At 41.7% G+C, this 18,149-nt stretch overlaps 1 protein-coding gene across 6 annotated transcripts in view; it reads left to right on the top strand.

The window, feature by feature from the left end:
* LOC102936754 (GDNF-inducible zinc finger protein 1) overlaps positions 1-16,552 on the top strand; it is a 28,427-nt gene extending 11,875 nt beyond the window's left edge. The window contains exons 2-8 of one of the 6 annotated variants that reach the window (XR_006289972.1): positions 568-1,881; positions 4,858-5,787; positions 8,537-8,631; positions 10,599-10,766; positions 11,594-11,751; positions 13,759-14,072; positions 14,217-14,707. Coding sequence is in view for 4 of the 6 variants with exons in the window: in XM_043544083.1 (XP_043400018.1) it covers positions 568-1,881; positions 4,858-5,787; positions 8,537-8,631; positions 10,599-10,766; positions 11,594-11,751; positions 13,759-14,001 (2,908 nt within the window). In the remaining 2 variants the exon portion in view is untranslated. Of the gene's footprint in view, positions 1-567; positions 1,882-4,857; positions 5,788-8,536; positions 8,632-10,228; positions 10,562-10,598; positions 10,767-11,593; positions 11,752-13,758; positions 14,708-15,382; positions 16,446-16,532 lie in introns of those variants that run through there. The other 5 variants (XM_043544086.1, XM_043544085.1, XM_043544083.1 and 2 more) reach the window with 5 other exon arrangements.
* Positions 16,553-18,149: the final 1,597 nt, after the last annotated feature.

The following is an 18,149-nucleotide window of genomic DNA, read 5'->3' as shown; positions in this document are numbered from 1 at the left end:
CTCTGCTCAACAAAGATTTAACCACCTGTTGCTGTCATGCAGGTAGTGTGGCCTACTGGGTAGAATACTGGATTGGGACTCAGTTTGCAACCTGCCACTGGCCTGCAAGGTGACCTTTGGCAAATTACTTCCCCTCTCTGTGCCTCAGTTTGTCCATCTGTAAAATGGGGGGAATGATATGTAACCTCCTTTGTAAAGTGTTTTGGGATCTACAGATGAAAAGCACTGTATAAGAGTTTTACAATTTAGTTCCTTGGTCTCATTTTACTAATACTTAATTATTATGCTACAGAACATTTACAGTGAAGGATTATCCTAAATAATTAAAATTAAGCCTGTCACGATAAATTAACAAAGTACATTTGGTGACAGCAGTCGCCTCAATAGACTTATAGTCTTTGTCAAGCTTTGTGAATTAGAAGGTAAGAGAGCAAGCGTCAATGAGTCTCTCAATCACTAGTGTGAGTGAGTGTGATGGTCTGCTTTGCAGTTAAGATGAATATGAAGATGATTGGTGCAGGTGGATGAGATGTGCTCTAATGGACTCTTGCTTTTTTTTTCTGGCAGGATGGAGAAGAAGAAAATTCTAATGAAATCCAAAGTTGCTGCTTCAAACCTTCTGAGTGCGCTGCATTCGCTCTATCAGTTTGGCCACCTCTGTGATGTGACGGTCCATACTGAACACCTAGGGATCCAGGAGGAGTTTCTGGTTCACAAGGCTGTCTTGGCTGCTTCCAGCAATTACTTTAAGGGGCTTTTTCTTCACGGTGAGATGTTGGATGCTAAGAATTGCACCGTGACTCTACAGGACATTTACACAGAAGAATTCACCTCCTTTCTAGAATTCGTCTACACTGCAGAAGTAGAGATTGACGCAGAAAAGTTGCATCGGATGAAGGAGGTAGCCGAGAGACTCGAGTGCAAGGATTTGCTTGACATTTGTGAAGAAATGAAGGCGGAGGGTAGAAAAGCCTTAGATTTGAGTGTCCATTTGAAAGGTCAGATATGTGAAAATGGTGGGTCCCAGTGGGTTCGTGTCGAGCAAGCAGAAGACAATGAAGTGAATGATTCTTCCCAAATTGGGGCGACATCCATGAAGAGAAAATTTTGGGACAGCCAGAAATGCAGAAAATTGCGACCAGACTATGAGATTGTTGATGGACAACCTGCAAATCCCAATAAAGGCAGGACAGATCTTCTGGAGTCGAAAGCTGGGATGGCAAAGTCAGACAAACAGAACAAAACAGAGACAGGTGAGATGATTAGCATGGATACAGTCAACCCAGAGGAAAATAAGACAAGCCATTGTGCCCTAAACCGGTCAGACTCAAAGGAAACCTGCATAGTGATCAAAAATGTGCTCCCTGGCCAGGAGGAGGATGAAAATAGTTTAATTTCTGAGCGCCCCAGTAAAACTGAACGCAGGAAATCACCTCGCAACGTATCAAAAATCTTGCCACAAATGTACACGTGTGAGAAGTGTAACCAGTCGTTCCATTTCATCAAACACTATCAGTCACACATGGAGCTGGAACACGACATCAACATAGTCCTCAAACACAGCTGCAATATGTGCGACCAGCTCTTCTCAAATCGCCAGAACCTCAGGCAGCACCGCCTCACGGTTCACAATGACGAGCGACGCTTCCCCTGCGTGTTTTGTGACAAGAGGTTCAAGCGCCGGAAGGATATAAATGACCATATCCGGAGGGTGCATGAAAAGAAAAGGAATCCCCAGGCATGTCCATACTGCAACAAGGTTATCAGCTCCAAATGTGGCCTGACAGTTCACATTCGAACCCACACCGGAGAGAAACCTTATAAATGTGAACGCTGCCCAGCCAGTTTTGCTCAGAGGTCTGCTTACAATACCCATGTAAGGTACAGCACTTTGTGTGTGTGTGTGGACATTGAGAGAGGAGTATTTTCAAGATCCTGATTGCTTCAGAGCTAGGTTCTTCGGGCACTTGGAAGGCAATAGGAGTCTTTCCATTGACTACAGTGGGCTTTGGGTCAGGATATTATCAGTTTGCAACAGCTCTGGGCTGATGTTTTCAAAGCCATGCAGGGGATTTAAATGCATTGAAATTATTGGGAGTTGTGCAGCTAAATCCCCTGTAGTGGCTTTGAATGTCTCAGTCTTTGGGTTTTAAACATGAGCCCGGGAGAACTGAGAAGTGCTAAAAATGAGCAAGACCTGGCTAACGATGATCACAAATCTATTTTTATTTGATCCTATGCCCTGCAGGCTGTGTCGAGGTAGTGTGGGCTTTCACACAGGCCTTTTCTGCACTGACTGACTAGAAACGAATCAGTAACATTTCACAGCAGTCTCCAGATCTGCAAACAGACAGAATTTGATTTTTATGAGAGCATAAATATAGAATTCCCATTGGCCCAGGTCAGAATTCCTGACTTTCCTGTGGATGTATGGGGGTATATCCCTATACTCCCATTATCTGACTGCCATAACCCATGTTGGAGCCATAGGCAGCTGGCATAAATTAGAGCATCCACCAGGTAGGAAACTGGTCTGATGATTAGCCTGTTGAATTGGAGATAGTTCACCTCCCAATGACTTCATAAATATCTGCTTCAGTTACCTTTGGTAAATGAAATAACCAAACAGTCATTCATTTTCTGATATAGCTGTAAAAACTAATCTGACATTTTTTCGAAATAAATCACTTTAAAAATGCATAGTGCATACCTTCTAAAAATGAAACCTACATCTATCTCTGAGTTGTGAAGAATATGTATTAAGGTTATAACAACCAACAAGAATGCACTTTTATGTAAAAAACCATGATTAAATCAAGTCTTCCTGACTAGTGATTTAAATCAAATCCACCCTGCTGTATTATTTTCCCAGCAGGGAACTATGACACAGAGAAATTGCTCATGATGACACAGGAAGCCTGTAGCAGATCTAGGAATTGAACCCAGATCTTCTGAGTCCAGTCCCGCACCTTCACCACGAGACCATGCTTCCACTCAAGCATGAGGATTATTGGCCCCTGTAACTTTATCCTAGCTAATGCAACTACAGAGAATAATTTTATCCCTATATATATAATTCTTTCTTAAATTTTATTAATGTATTTAATAAATCAATAACGTTGATACTTTAAAGAATCCCCTCATGAGATTGCATATGTAAAAAGATACCATCCGTCTGTTTCTGAAGAAAATCTGCATGCAGAGACTTTTGTGTGACACTGATGTGTGTAGTGAGAAATAAACAAAGGTACTAAGGGAGAGAAGTGTGATTGACAGAAAGAATTAGGTTCTATATAGTATAAACAGTGAGCTCAAAGAAGAGGGTTCAGTGAGGCTAAATTTTAGGAAAATTCAGACTGAACACGTAGGAGTAGAAAAATAAATGAAGTAGTACAGTAGGAGTGAAATTCACAATAGCAGGATGAGCAGATAATTCCAGACTTTTAAAGCAGTTGCAGTTACACAGTATCAGTCTTTGGTGTGCCCAGCACACAAACTGTAATCTTTCAAAAGAATGCAGTGTGGCACTCTGTCTCATGTGCTGTGTTATCTTATCACCTGCAGAGGGAAAGCAGATCGATCTCATGCAGAAATCTCCCAAATAATTTGTTTTAAATTTGTGGTTGTTAAGAGTTCAAATCTAGACTATGCAGGATTACCAATTTCTTTGAGACAGGTTTTGATACCCTTATCTCAGTGTTCATAAGGGTTTCTGTTTCTGGTCCTAAATTAATAAGAAACCTGTTGGTGCTGCAATTTACACAAATAGAGATGTTGCCACCTGCTAGTATTTTTATAAGAAAATGTTTGTGTTATGTTCTTGTTTATTGGTATTATGATGGTGCCTAAGGGTTCTAGTTAAGTATTGGGGTTCTGTTGCGCTCAGTACTATAGTAACACTGTTAAAAAGACAGATTACCATAATCGACTATCTGCACAAACAGTACACAGATTTGCTTTGTATAATTGCATGCACAGAGTAGGCATGTCATTGCATGAAGTTTACACCTTCAATGACATTTCTAATTTGTTTAAAAACCAAACACTGCATATCTTTCCATAGTCACTGTATTGTAACAGTGAACTCAAGATTACGCTGAAGTGATGAATCCCAGTTCTGCTTTCTTATCCACCTTCCCATGCACGCGTCCTGTGTGAAAACAATGGGAATTTTTTCCATGTATCTTAGAGCTGAATAGTGCCTTTGCATTGTGGAGAAATCACAAATGGCCTACAATGAAATTCTTAACCTTTCAATTAAAGTGAAACATCGGTTTTGTTGTTTGAGAATCACACACAAAGTGTTTCAGGGTCAAGTGTGGCAAATATGTGCTTCTTTAAGGAGGTACTAGGGGTCAAATGCAGTAGATATTTAAAAGTATGCCATTTAGTATTTAATTGCTCTTAATTTAATTAAAAGTAAAGCAAGAGGATGTCAAGTTGTATTTGTAAGAACCCATTTGTTAGACTGAATTTATAGTCATGATATTAATCATGAAAATCATGATATTAATCAGGTAACACACAAGTTTGCTTTAGAGAGAGTCTTTTCCTGATGACCTTCTGGTTTTAAACTTCTGCCAGTCCCTCAGTGTAGTATCCATTGCTAACTGTGAAAGCAAGGCTACCCAACGGTTTAAGTAATGCTTCTACAGAATAACTTGCATAAGACACTTCAGTTATCGTTAATTATCTGGTCTCACCTTTCTACAATATTTCCTTGCTCTCTTGTTCTAGATGTTCTACTAGTCTGTGAAAGGCAACATTAAAACGAATATGAGAAACCCGATTCCTTCAGTGTGCATGCATATAAAACCAGGTGTTTAACCTACTATGGTTGTGTTCTGTTTTTAACAGAAAAATACATGAATCTGGGCAAGACAGGAAGCTTATGCCAGTCTACTGGATGGTAGTTCCACCTGCAGATAGACCAGATGCAACGTACTGTGAAACCGATATTAGCAAAGAAAGATGGGTTGGGGCATCAGATACTGGGTTGCGAAAAGCTACCAGGAGCAAAGAAGCCGTGGACTACGAGGAAGAACCAGGGAGCTCATCTAATGCACAAGTGGATTGCAGCAATGAAGGGGAAGAAAGGAAGGGGCAATATGATGAAGCTGAAGCTAACAGAGAAGATGAAAATGAAGATGGGGATGAGGATGAAGAAGGAACTAATGTGAAGGGGGAAGAGGAGGGAGATTACGATGCAGTTTATTCTGAAGCAGATGGTGGTAAAGATAACGAGGATGTTAGTACAGATGATGACGATGACTCCTCTAATGATAAAGATGCTGAAGAAAATGAATCAGGTGAAAACTTTAAAATAAAGAAGGTAACTAAGGCCCGGGTAACTAAGAAGTCTGCCTATGTTATAACATGTGATAAATGTGATGAGCAGTTTGTCTCTCGGAAAAAATATGTGGATCACTGCAAAGATGTCCATCAGTCCTTGCCCGGTAAAGTCTATCAGTGTGATATCTGTAGCAAGTCATTTGCTAGCTACAACAGCTGGAAAGAGCACAGAGCGTGTGTCCATACTGAAGAAAGGCAATTTGCCTGCACTCTCTGCAATGCTACATTTAAAAGAAAGAGAGACGTGAGGACACATTATATGCGGAAGCATGAAGGGAGAGTGAAGCGCCCACTGTGTTCAGTCTGTGGGAAGATTCTGAGCTCTCGAACTGCATTGGTGTTTCACATGCGGACACATACAGGGGAAAAACCCTACGAATGTAGCATTTGTCATTCCAAATTTGCACAGCCATCACAGCTTAAGATCCACACCAGGTCAGCCTACAGTACCGCTTCTCCCGTTACTGAACCCTGCATGCACCCTGCTTCAGCACGCCTTCCCTTGGGCGACCCACTGTCCCCCAGTCATTTTTCTGCAGTATCCATGTAATAGAGGAATGCTGGGATTTATGTTGGCCTGTAATATCAATGATTAACAAAGTGTAGTTCTTTTATTTATGTAAAGTTGTTTGTCTACTCCAGGGTCATTACCTCACCCTTGGGAAAGACTTAAAACATAGCAGTACCATTCATACATAGGCAAACATATAGGGATTACTTCCAAATAAGATTGAGCCAGATCCTCAACTAGTGTAAAAAATGGCAAGAGGGGAAGGATTGCCCAGTGGTTAGGGCACTAGTCTCAGATTTAGGAGGCCCAGGTTCAATCCTGTTGTCTGTCACAGACTTTGTATGTGACCTTGGGCATGTCATGTAGTCTCTCCGTGCCTCAGTTCCCCACCTGTAAAATGGGGACAATAGCACTGCCCTACCTCACAGGAGTGTTGAGGAGAAATACATTAAAAAGATTGTGGATTTGTTTAGATACTTCAGTGTTAAGTGCCTAAGATATATACATAGAAAATGCCATCAAAGTCCCGTTGAGCTCTGCTGATTTACACTGGTATAAGATCTAGCCCAGAAAGTCAGAATTACACCAACAAATCAAGGAAGTTCAGGGTTTGTTTGCATGCCACCTCTTGTACAATGTGCAGCATTTTGACTGACGTCTCAAAACCATGCATGATCTTGCCTATCGTATAGTATGAGCTGGAATGTGAAAACAGCACAGAAAGTTACAGATGCGGGACGTTTGACTCAGAATGTCCTTGTTTTAGCTCGTTTAAAATCAGATTCCACGTGGATAGTCTCAAACATATCGTGCAAGATTTTCCTTAGCAACCTCGCTCTTTAAAAGTGGGAACGTCCTCCTGAGTTAAAGACCAAGGGCCTGACTCTCAGCTGGTGCAAATCAGTTTGTGTGATTTACACCTGTTGAGAATGAGAGCTTAGAACGCACTGTAGGTGCCTGGAGAGATGTGCTGCTAGCACAAGGAAAGAAAACACATCCACGTTGCTGTCACCACTACCAAAGCAGCAGCCGCCAGTCTTGTGTAAGTTCTGGCTCTTCTCTGCTGTTTGTGTCATAAGAAATAACCTTCAGAGGCTAGTCTTTCTGGAGCCAGAGGGGAAAAAGCAGACCCATCAATGAGGCCCAAGATAACTAAAACTAAAGTAGAATTTTTGAAAAGCCAGTATTTAAATTGAGATCAATGGGACTAAATCTTTCTGCCGTGCCAATTTACAGCAGCGGAGTATCTGCCCCAGTACGTTCGTCACACTTATAAATAGTGAGGTCATTGATATCTGCTACATGTGAGGTTTTTTTTCTTCCAAAGACAAATACAGTCTTGATGATAAACTAAAGTAATATACTTGTGTAAATGTCTAGGAACCACATGTTGTATGTACTGCAGTTGTAGCCAGGTTGGCCCCAGGATATTAGAGAGTCAGGTGAATGAGACCATATTTTATTGGACCAACTTCTGTGGGGGTGAGAGACAAGCTTTCAAGCCACACAGAGCTCTTCTTCAGGTCACCTGGTCTTGTCTGTCTGCACTCACTGTTGTTTTCTCTCCTCTGCCTTATTCACCTGCTAAGATAGGCAAGCAGCCCTTTTATTTGAAATAACCCCTGGCTTTATCAGTTCCTGGCTGATCACAGCAAGAGCATACATATACTCTCACAAGGAGTTTATCAGTATCGGGAGCTTCTCAGAGGAGTAGGATATTCGCTCCATCACTCTGGTACATAGGTGTCAACCCACGGGGAAAAATAAGTGGGTGCTCTGCATCCACCAGCAGCCAAGCTCCTCCCTCCTCGCAGGGTGGGGCGGGGACTTTTGGGAAGGGGTGGAATGGGGGTGGGACGAGGGTGGTGCAGGGGTGGGACCAGGGGTGGGAGGGTCGAGCACCCATCCGGCAGAGGGGAAGTCGGTGCCTATGCTCTACTGTATCGTCTAGCAGCCAGTATAGGACAATAGTATAGTTGGGCTGTCTGTGCTTTAGGCCACAGAGTCTTAGGGCTGATGCTGCTTTTGAGGCACGAAGGAAGAAAAAGAAAGGAACAGCCAGAGGAAAATCTTGCATGCTCCCCTGTAAGGCATTGTAAGGGAATGATCCTGAGCTTGTGTGAGTCAGCCGAGCTCCTTCAGATTAATGAAGCTACACCGACTTACTCGATTTGAGGAGTATAAATGTCTTTAGCAAGGATTTTCTAGGCTCCCCCTTCCCTCCCTGCACAATATTCATGCAAAATCCCAAGCATCAGATAGGGTCATTCATTGCAACAGTACACCTTAGGGGCTGCATGCATCTTTGATGTAATATGCATGCAAACCTTCAATTTCCTTGCTGAGCTGAACACATTTATGCCAACTCCCGCATAGAAAATCTAGGCAAACTCTCCGGGACCATAACGTCCACAGAACAGGAAATTAATTTCAAGAGGAAATGCTATTTAAAATCCCCCCTGTCTACTGTGCTTAATTTGTGCTCGGGCTTGCCAGGGCTGAGCCCTGGAACGTCTAAGCTTGGCAGTTCATAGCCCCGGCACCTTCGGGCTTGCCGCCTCAGTTATGAAAGGAAAAAAGTGGCTTGAGCCCTGGCACTTCTTTCATTACAAATTAAGCACTGCCTGTCTAGCTGTGTTTTCTCACTATCTCTCTGTGTGTCACTGCCTGTAGGTCTCATACAGGAGAAAAGCCATATATTTGTGAGGACTGCGGAGCTTGCTTTGCTGACAAAGGCAAACTAAATGGTCACAAGAGGACACATACAGGTAGGAATTAAACACTCTGGGCCCCTCCCTGTACCATTCTGAGCCCTTTATTTGGTCAGGTTGAATACAAGTTGTCTGCAGGACATCCCGGTAGAACAGAAATCATCCAAATTCCTAAGCCTTTTGGCAGCAGGGAATAGGTAGGGGCAGGGAAGTGCACTTTCTATTTTTAACTCACAGGAGGTACTTAGATGATGAGGGCCATGTGGGTACCTGGATTGGTAGACATCAGAAAGCCTGTCTGAGATGCAAGACTGAAGAAAGAGATTGGGATAGAGAGAGGGATTTTTGGAGTCATCTGCATAGAAACGGCCGCTGAGGCCGAGTGAGTAAATAGTTAAGTCCACATTGCGAAGAGTTGCAAAGGGACCTCACAAAACTGGGTGACTGGGCAACAAAATTGCATTTATCAACATTGAATTTCTTCTTCCAAATAATGCACACTAGAAAACATAATGCCAACTATACAGTAGAGCCTCAGAGTTACGAACACCAGAGTTACAAACTGACCAGTCAACCACAGCCCTCATTTGGAACCAGAAGTATACAGTCAGCAGCAGCAAACGCAGATTAAAAAAACAAATACAATATAGTACTGTGATAAATGTAAACTACTAATAAAAAGGGGAAGTTTAAAAAAAAAATTTGGCAAAATAAGGAAACTTTCTGTGCTTTTTTCATTTAAATTAAGATGGTTAAAAGCATTTTTCTTCTGCATAACAAAGTCTCAAAGCTGCATTAAGTCAATGTTCAGCTGTAAACTTTTGAAAGAACCATAATGTTTTGTTCAGCGTTACAAACTCCATTCCTGAGGTGTTCGTAACTCTGAGGTTCTACTGTACATACAAAATGATGGGATCTAAATTAGCTGGTACCATTCAAGAAAGAAACCTTGGAGTCATTGTGGATAGTTCTCTGAAAATATTCGTACAGTGTGCAATGGCAACCAAAAAAGCTAACAGAATGTTAGGAACCATTAGGAAAGCGATAGATAACAAGACAGAAAATATCATAATGCCTCTATATAAATCCGTGGTACGCCCACTTCTTGAATACTGTGTGCAGATCTGGTCACCCCTTCTCAAAAAATATATATTAGAATTGGAAAGCGTACAGAGAAGGACAGCAAAAATGATTGGGGTATGGAACAGCTTCCATATGAGGAGAGATTAAAAAGACTGAGATTTTTCAGCTTGGAAAAGAGATGACTAAAAGAGATGATGTGGTAGAGGCCTATGAAATCTTGACTGGTGTGGAGAAAGTGAATAAGGAAGTGTTACTTTTTCCTTTGCATAACACAAGAACTAGGGGTCACCCAATGAAATTAATAGGCAGCAGGTTTAAAACAAAAGGAAGCATTTCTTCACACAATGCTCAGACAACCTGTGGAACTTGTTGCCAGGGGATGTTATGAAGGCCAAAATGATAACAGGGTTCAAAAAAGAACTAGATAAATTCACGGAAGATAGGTCCATCAAGGGCTATTAGACAGAATGGTCAGGGATGGTGTCCCTAGCCTCTGTTTGCCAGAAGCTGGGCATGGATGACAGGAGATGGACCACCCGATGATGACCTGTTCTGTTCATTCCCTCTGAAGAACCTGGCATTGGCCACTGTTGGAAGACAGGATGCTGAGCTAGATGGACCTTTGGTCTGACCCAGTATGGCCGTTCTTCTGTTCTTAATGAGGTCACACAGGGATACGGTGAAGAGGGGAAAAAGGGGTCAGACTCCTGAGAGTTGCCAACAAAGCGTGGTGGAGGGGAAGCCAGTTGAAGACCAAGAGAGCAGAGACTCATGGAAATCGAAAGGTTACTGATCATCCAGGAGAAAGGACTGATCAAATGTGTCAAAGAGAGCAGGAGGATTAGCACGGGCAAAATACAACAGAACATCAGACTTGGCCAGGAAGAGGTTACGGAGGTAACTGGTAAGAGAATTCAGATTGTCTTTTGCTTTTTTTACAGGAGAGCGTCTCTTTAAATGTGACGTGTGTGGAAAACATTTTGCCACCAATGAGTACTTAAAATGCCATAAGCGATGCCACATGGGAGCTAAGCCCTATAAATGTGGTGTTTGTGGGAAAACGTTTGGACTGAGAGCCTCGCTAGCCCAACACAGTAACGTTCATGCAGGTAACAAAGCAAACAGATGTTTTTGGCAATAAATGAATAGATACTGGTGGAAGTTTGGATCTGAAATTGTTTGCAAAAGGAGCGTTAGCCTTTAACTCAACAATCTTTTTGATGGGCTACATAAGTATAGTGAGGGGGGGAGTGATTTGGAGCCAGAGTTCATACTTACTCATATTTTTTGTAAAGGAAAAAAAATTCATACAGTATTTAAAAAATAACTAACATACCCTGCATTGCCTCCGAGATACAATGTACGGTAGTTGGTTACATTGGGCCAAGTGCAGTTTGACTCTTTGTTCGGAAATTCTTTCTCGAAGACCTTTATCCTGCAAACACTTACACACATTCCTAACTTTAATTATTTGCAGAGCTTGATTAAAGCAATCCAGAGCCCTGTACACTCCCCCAAATGCCCATCCTCCATGGCCATCACACTAGCAGAGGGTGGACTGGTGGCAGGAGCCAGTACCAGGGTAGCATTCCCCAGAAGAGGGGCCTGATCTGCTTTAGTAGAGAGGATGGGGCCAGGTAGCTACCTCCCTGGTTCTATTGGCTGTTGCACCTCCTTTTGGAAACGCAGGCAGGCCCTGCTGGATCAGTTTCACTTGGGTCACATTTTCAAGCTTTTCTTCACAACCAGGGGGGCTAGAAATATTCATCACATGATTGTGGGAGGCAGGGCTGTTGTGCAAGTGCTTTAATCCAGCATTGCTCACATAAATAGTCCTGTTACTCACATAAGTAAAGTTAAGCATGTACCGAAGCATCTGCAGGATCAGGCCCAAAGGGACTGATCTTCAGCGGTTGTGGGTTTTGTTCATTTGCAGAGACACGTCCATATTTCTGTGAACAGTGCGGAAAAACATTTACTCAGCAAGGAGCTCTCAGGCGTCACCAGCGTATTCACACCGGTGAAAAACCATACAAGTGCAGGGCTTGTGAGAGAACCTTCACAGACATGTCCACCTTACGGAGACACGTATCGGTACGTTGCCTCTCTGCTGCCTTTGTAGCAATTAAACTGCAGTACAGAAGTTTAATTAGGGATGAAAGGGGCAGGGAGCTACATTTCTGCAGCTGGTTTTTTTTTTTAATTTACTAGGGATTAGAGTTGATGCTTCAGTTTTGATTCCTTATGAAAAATAAATCCTGTTCGGATGAGGGGGAGGATTAGGGTGCTAATTTACAATTACATCAGGCTTTTAATATTATTTATTAGGGTTGTCAAATGATTACAAGAAATAATCGCAATTAATGGCGAGATTTTAAAAAATAGTGGCGATTAATCACAGGTTTAATCGCATTGTTAAACAATAATTGAATGCCAATTTAAATGTGTTATAAATATTTTTGGATGTTCTACATTTTCAAATATATTGATTTCAACTACAACACGGAATATAATGTGCACAGTGCTCAGTTTATATTATTATTTTTTATTACAAATATTTGCACTGTAAAAAAGATAAAAGAAATCGTATTTCTTGTAACTTACAAATGTAGAAAATTTTTTTGTTACATAGCTGCACTCAGAAACAAAACAATGTAAAGCTTTAGCGCCTACAAGTCCACTCAGTCCTACTTCTTGTTCAGCCAGTTGCTAAGACAAACAAGTTTGTTTACATTTACGGGAGATACTGCTGCCTGCTTCTTATTTACAATGGCACCTGAAAGTGAGAACAGATGTTTGCATGGCACTGCTGCAGCTGGCATTGCAAGGTATTTACATGCCAGATATGCTAAACATTCGTATGCCCCTCAATGCTTCAACCACCATTCCAGAGGACATGATTTGCGTTAATTGCTTGAGTTAACTGCTATTAATTGACAGACCTATTATTTATACTGTTGTAGCACCTAGGTGCCCCAGTCATGGACCAGATGACGTACCAATTCTCAGGCCTGACAGCCAAACTGGTCTTAAAATCCAGTTATTTTTAAACAGCAAAATCTGATCATACAGGAAATGAAACATGAGGAAAGACAAGACCCTAGCTAATGTAAAGCGGATGCTGCTATAGCTGGTTTTTTTTAAAATCACAGTTAGAGGTCTCCTCGGGCCTAATTTTTAGGCCCAACCTGGACCTGAACCAGACCTAAGCCCACTCAACCTGAGCCTGAGACCCAAACTGACCCCAATCCTTCCTGCAAACCTGAGTCTGCATCACTGTCACCTCCTGTCTGTGGGGCTGGCACGGTGGCAGATGAATGTGCTGACTGCTGCATAGCCTGCTGGCTGCTGCTCCCCACTGTGCTGTGTGCACTATGGAATGAGAGTCACAGCCACTTTTTGGCACACTCACTCCGTGATTGCAACACATGCAGAGCAGCGAGGTGGCAGTGGCCGGCAGGAGCAGGGCACGCTCCTGCCACAGGCAGGAGTAGGAGAACCCACCCCAGCCAGAGACAGTCCGGTTGTTTTCCCACCTGATCCAGACGCAGCCCTTGTAATCAGGCTCTGCTGGGATTGGGTCAGGTTGCAGTGCTCTGATCACAAATGCTGTGGAAAGTGGTTTCACCCTCATACTGTAGATATGAGATACAGTGTCTTACCATTTCTTGAAACTTCAGATGAATTCTCAGAGTTCTGATAGGACACACAGCTCCAGCTGATAAATTGGACTGCGAGCAAGATCGCTAGGACGCCATTTGGGTCCTTGAAGTGACCTCTTTGGGGAGGAAAATCAGGACTGTCCCAATTTCCATTGGTCAAGTCTAGCATTCACCTGTGTGCTCAGAGTCACATTTCTGCCAACACTGTGTCATGGCAGTGGACCTGGAACAGTAAATAGGTCAGAATTAGTACTGTAGAATCATTCTCACATTTCAGAGCCCAGCTAACCCCTTCGCCCATCCCAGGGCAGCATTGGAATGTTAAAATCAACCCTATTCCATTTTGAACATGGTTAATGAAAGTAAAATCTTCAATTGTTTTAAATTACTATTCAGAAACATTTCTTTCCTCTATAATCTTCGTTTTTTCCCCCCCTAGATCCATGACCGGAATGCTCACTGGAGAAGTTTCTTAATAGATCTTACTACCAAAAAAGACCATAATTGGTCCAAAATAGAAACCTTATCAGATGTCTGTATGGGTGAGGACTCGGCACCTGAAATTTGGTCCGTTGACCAAGGTAAACTTTATAAACCAGAAAGCATTAGCATAAAAAAAGCAGAACAGAGGCAATCTAGTGTTAACATGCGAGACGCTGATCACTCCCTTTTATACTTGTAACTCGTATTGCTCTAACCAGAAAACTATAAAATCTCTCGATACACTATGAACGAAAACATTTCAAATCTTTTTTCATTATAGCTGCTTCATTTTTAAGCTATGTGAGATACTCTTATCTTTTTGCAATTGATACGAGATGTTACATTGCAGTTTTTTATCTTGTTATGGTAAACTATTTATGCCAATTAGGTGTTAGACCTATGTACAGAATTTTATTTTTAAAAAGTATCTTGAATATATCACACAGTAAAATACCCATTTAATTAAAATATATGTGTTTGTTTTTGTGTGTGTATCTATATATACATACACATGCATAATAGTGTTCTTGTAAATTGTCTTTATAATAAAGATATTATGTTTAGAACAATCCACATAAAATGATAACCTATGCTGTATCTAATTTATTTGTACATATTTTATTGTAAAATATTTTTAACTTTCTTGATCAATACAAAAATGTTCAAATATTTGCTGTGTAATGTTATAAACCAACTAGAATGTAGCTGTTTAATGATACAAGTCGATGGTATATGCTGTTTCCCAGCTTTCGATGGTTCATTTTGTCTTGACACTGTGATATTTGCTTTTAACTCTTAAATATAATTTCTTTGTATACTGTAAAATAAACTTCAAAATTATTTCTTAAAAGGTGATGGGACATCTCTTAGGTCCATATGTATAATAAATAATAAGAAGCTGTGAATTATGGGCTCAGTTTTATAATTCAAAGGTTGACTGAACAACCTTAGATTAAAAGAAATGGTCTTTTGCATGGGATGTAGTTTTATTGGCCTTCTGAGAGGTTGAGCATTCAAATCCCCAATGGCTTTCATAAGAGTTGTAGATTCTAAACACCTCTGAAGATTGCAATCCTTTTATTATTCAAAAAATTGCATATAATATTATTGAGATCTTAAATGCGCCAAAGTCGGGACATTCAGAGCTTTGTTTCCGAGACCAATTGTAACACAGAGCACCACTGCACATCTTTAGTATTTTATATTATTGAGAATGGTGTTAAATGCGTGTCTTACTACACGGTGTGTTCAGTGTGGGGGATTGAAACAATTGTGCTGGAAACAATACTTTTGAATTGCCTGATTATGGGCCAGATTTATTGTTGATGTAATTCCAAAACCAATGGAATTGCACCAGGGATTAAATTGGTCATATGTTCTAAAATCTCATGTTGCATTAATATGATTTTTTAGAAAATGTTTGTGTAGTTGGGGTCAAGGGATTATTGAATTTTCTTGATTTTGGGATAGGAGCAACTTGATTGGTCAAACTGGGTAAATAATGACTGACAGCCCTGATTCAGCAAAGCACTTATACACAAACTTAGGTCTCATTAATGTCAGTAGCTAATGCCTTACAGGGCTTGGTCGTCATTCCCTCTGGGGCCTTGGTTGGGAACATCAGAGTCAGTGTCCTCACAGAGGTCAACATCTTCAGTGATTGTCCAGCACCAGCTGAGGTGGAGCGGGCACTGTGTGTGCATGCCTGATGTACGCGTACCAAAACAATTGCTGTACGCCCAACTCACCAAAGGACGGGGAGGCCAAACGAAACACTTTAAAGACACCCTCAAGATAAACATCAAGAGATGTGGCATCGACACCACGCACTGGGAGATAGCAGGCCAGGCTAGGAATAACTGGCGAAGACTTGTCAGAGAAGGAACGACCACTTTTGAGGAAAATCGCTTTGCCTTGGTCACAGAAAAATGCCAGAAAAGAAAGGAAAGATGATGGTCATGCAGCAGTTGTGGCCCAACCCTGACTTCCAACACCACATGCAACATCTGCCAATGAGCCTGCAGCTCCAGGATTGGACTCCTCAGTCACCAAAGAACCCATAAAAAATAAAACCTGTGAAAGAGATCATCCTTGACCTCGAGGGATCACCAATGACGACAATAGGTTAGGAAACTTTGCAAGAGCATCTTGCCTCTTTAATGTAGAGAACACTATTCAGAACATCATATGTGGAAAAAAATCACAGCATCCGAATCTGTTTCGAATGAGTGCTCTGCTCCATGGAAAATTCCGTGCTTTTAATGCAGAGAGCTAGTGTCAGTGAGGGGAGCTCTCATACTTGTGAAACCAGGGTTGTTTGTGTGGCGTGTTTTGTGCAATTTAAACTAGGAGACAAAGCAATTGTGTTAGTACTCAGAGGTTTTGAAAGCTTTTGAGAATACAGATCTGTGTTGCCTACATAAAAAAAGACAAAAAAATAGAAATACTTTGAGGCTCCAGGGAAGATGAAAATAGCAATGCTCCTTTGATTGTTCCTGCCCCTGAAAATACTGCATAAGAGGTGAGCAATGGTGTGAGAAAATACCCAGTAAAGAACTTAAAATGTGAGCCTTCCAGCTCTTGTGCTGCAGAACAGCCCTATCCCTGCTTCTCTGCCTTCTGTCCCCCGACTCACACATACATTGTCTTCTGAGGAGAGATGTACCCCCTTTCTCTTGGTCTAAGATGAGCTGCAGAAAGTGTAATGGTACAGCTCTCTCTGTGCCCTAGGATAGCTCCTGGATCTACCATGATCTTCCCCAAGAGCCCACTGAATAAATAGGATGGACTGATATGACCCTCTCAACTCCTGCTGTTCAGTGGAGTCATCTACCTGGTAAGTGAGGGGACTTCCTGGGGGAGGTATCAGCCTGCTCCTGTTAGGGTGACCAGATGTCCCGATTTTATAGGGACAGTCCTGATATTCAGGGCTTTTTCTTATATAGGTGCCTATTACCCCCCACCCCCGTCCCGATTTTTCACATTTGCTATCTGGTCACCCTAGCTCCTGTGATCTTTTTGTTCTGTATCTGCAGCTCTGACATGAGCAAGTACCCATTGTGTGAATGCATGGAGCACCCACCTCTTCTGCAGATGGGAGTCTCTTCCCCATGCTCTTGCAGAGAGTGCTCCATTGTCTGAATGGCAGCATAGCAATAAGTGCTGGTCTCAGTGTACTCTGATGATTAAACGTTTTCTGCTAGCTGGGTGAATAACTTAATTTGTGAGTGAGTTGGCAGCTGTGTTCTTAAATTTGAGAGAAATGCTATGCAAAGTCCTGGTCATGACTGATGGTTGCCTACAAAACGGCTAATGTTTTGTGAAGTAAGGCTCCTAAATAAAAGTAGCCTGAGAATCAGGGGTACTGAGTACCCATAACTTCCACTGGAGTTAATGGGGGCTTTAAGCACTTATTAGCTCTGGAAAAAATGAGGCCAATTTTATTTAGATCCCTAAATTATAGGTGATACAGGTAGCAATTCCTACACTTAAGATACTGTTTTCAGTTGTGTATAATAATTTGAGCTGAAATTTTCCTTGATGAGTGTCTGCCTCTCGCATGATTTTTTGGTAAACTTCAGCAAAAACGGTTCAGCCATTTCTCAGAACAAGATTAGGGGAAAATGTTACTTTTGCCCATGTTAAAAAAGATCTTGTAACTATTGTGTTGAGAAGCTCTAGCATCTTTATGCTTTGGAGCAGTGACTTGACAAGATCTTTCTTGAGTGGTAACAGCTAATTTAGACCTCGTCATTTTGTATGTATAGTTGAGTTTGTTTTCCAGTGTGCATTACTGTACATTTACCAACACTGAATTTTCAGTTTGTTCCAAAACCCCTTCTATTGACATCTCAATCTGGGAAAGTTCCTCAGATTTGTCACCCAAAAAGAACGGCTCAGGTGTGGGAATCTCCGTCACATCCTCTGCGGTGAAGACTGATGCAAAGAATTCATTTAGTTTCTCTGCAACAGCCTTGTCTTCCTTGAGTGCTCCGTTCGCACCTCCATTGTCCAGTGGCCCTACTGATTGTTTGGCAGGCTGCCTGTTTCTGATGTACTATTTTTTTTAATCGCTGTCGGGTTTTGTGTCTGTTGCTAGTTGCTCTTCACATTTGTTTTTGTCCTGCCTAATTCTACTTTTACATGCGACTTGCCAGAGTTTATGCTCCTTTCTATTTTCCTCAGTACGGTTAGACTTCTGGGTTTTAAAAATTGCCTTTTTGTCTCTAACCCCTTCTTTTACTCTGTTATTTAGTTAGCCACAGTAGATTTGTTATCCTTTGGGGGGGGGGGGGGTGTAATACATATAGTTTGAGCCTCTATGATGCTGTTTTTAAAAAGTTTCCC

The sequence above is a fragment of the Chelonia mydas genome, chromosome 3 (genome assembly GCF_015237465.2).
Source record: "Chelonia mydas isolate rCheMyd1 chromosome 3, rCheMyd1.pri.v2, whole genome shotgun sequence".
Lineage (NCBI taxonomy): Eukaryota > Metazoa > Chordata > Testudines > Cheloniidae > Chelonia > Chelonia mydas.
Note: the sequence above shows the minus strand (reverse complement) of the source record. Positions and strands in the feature narration are given on the sequence as shown.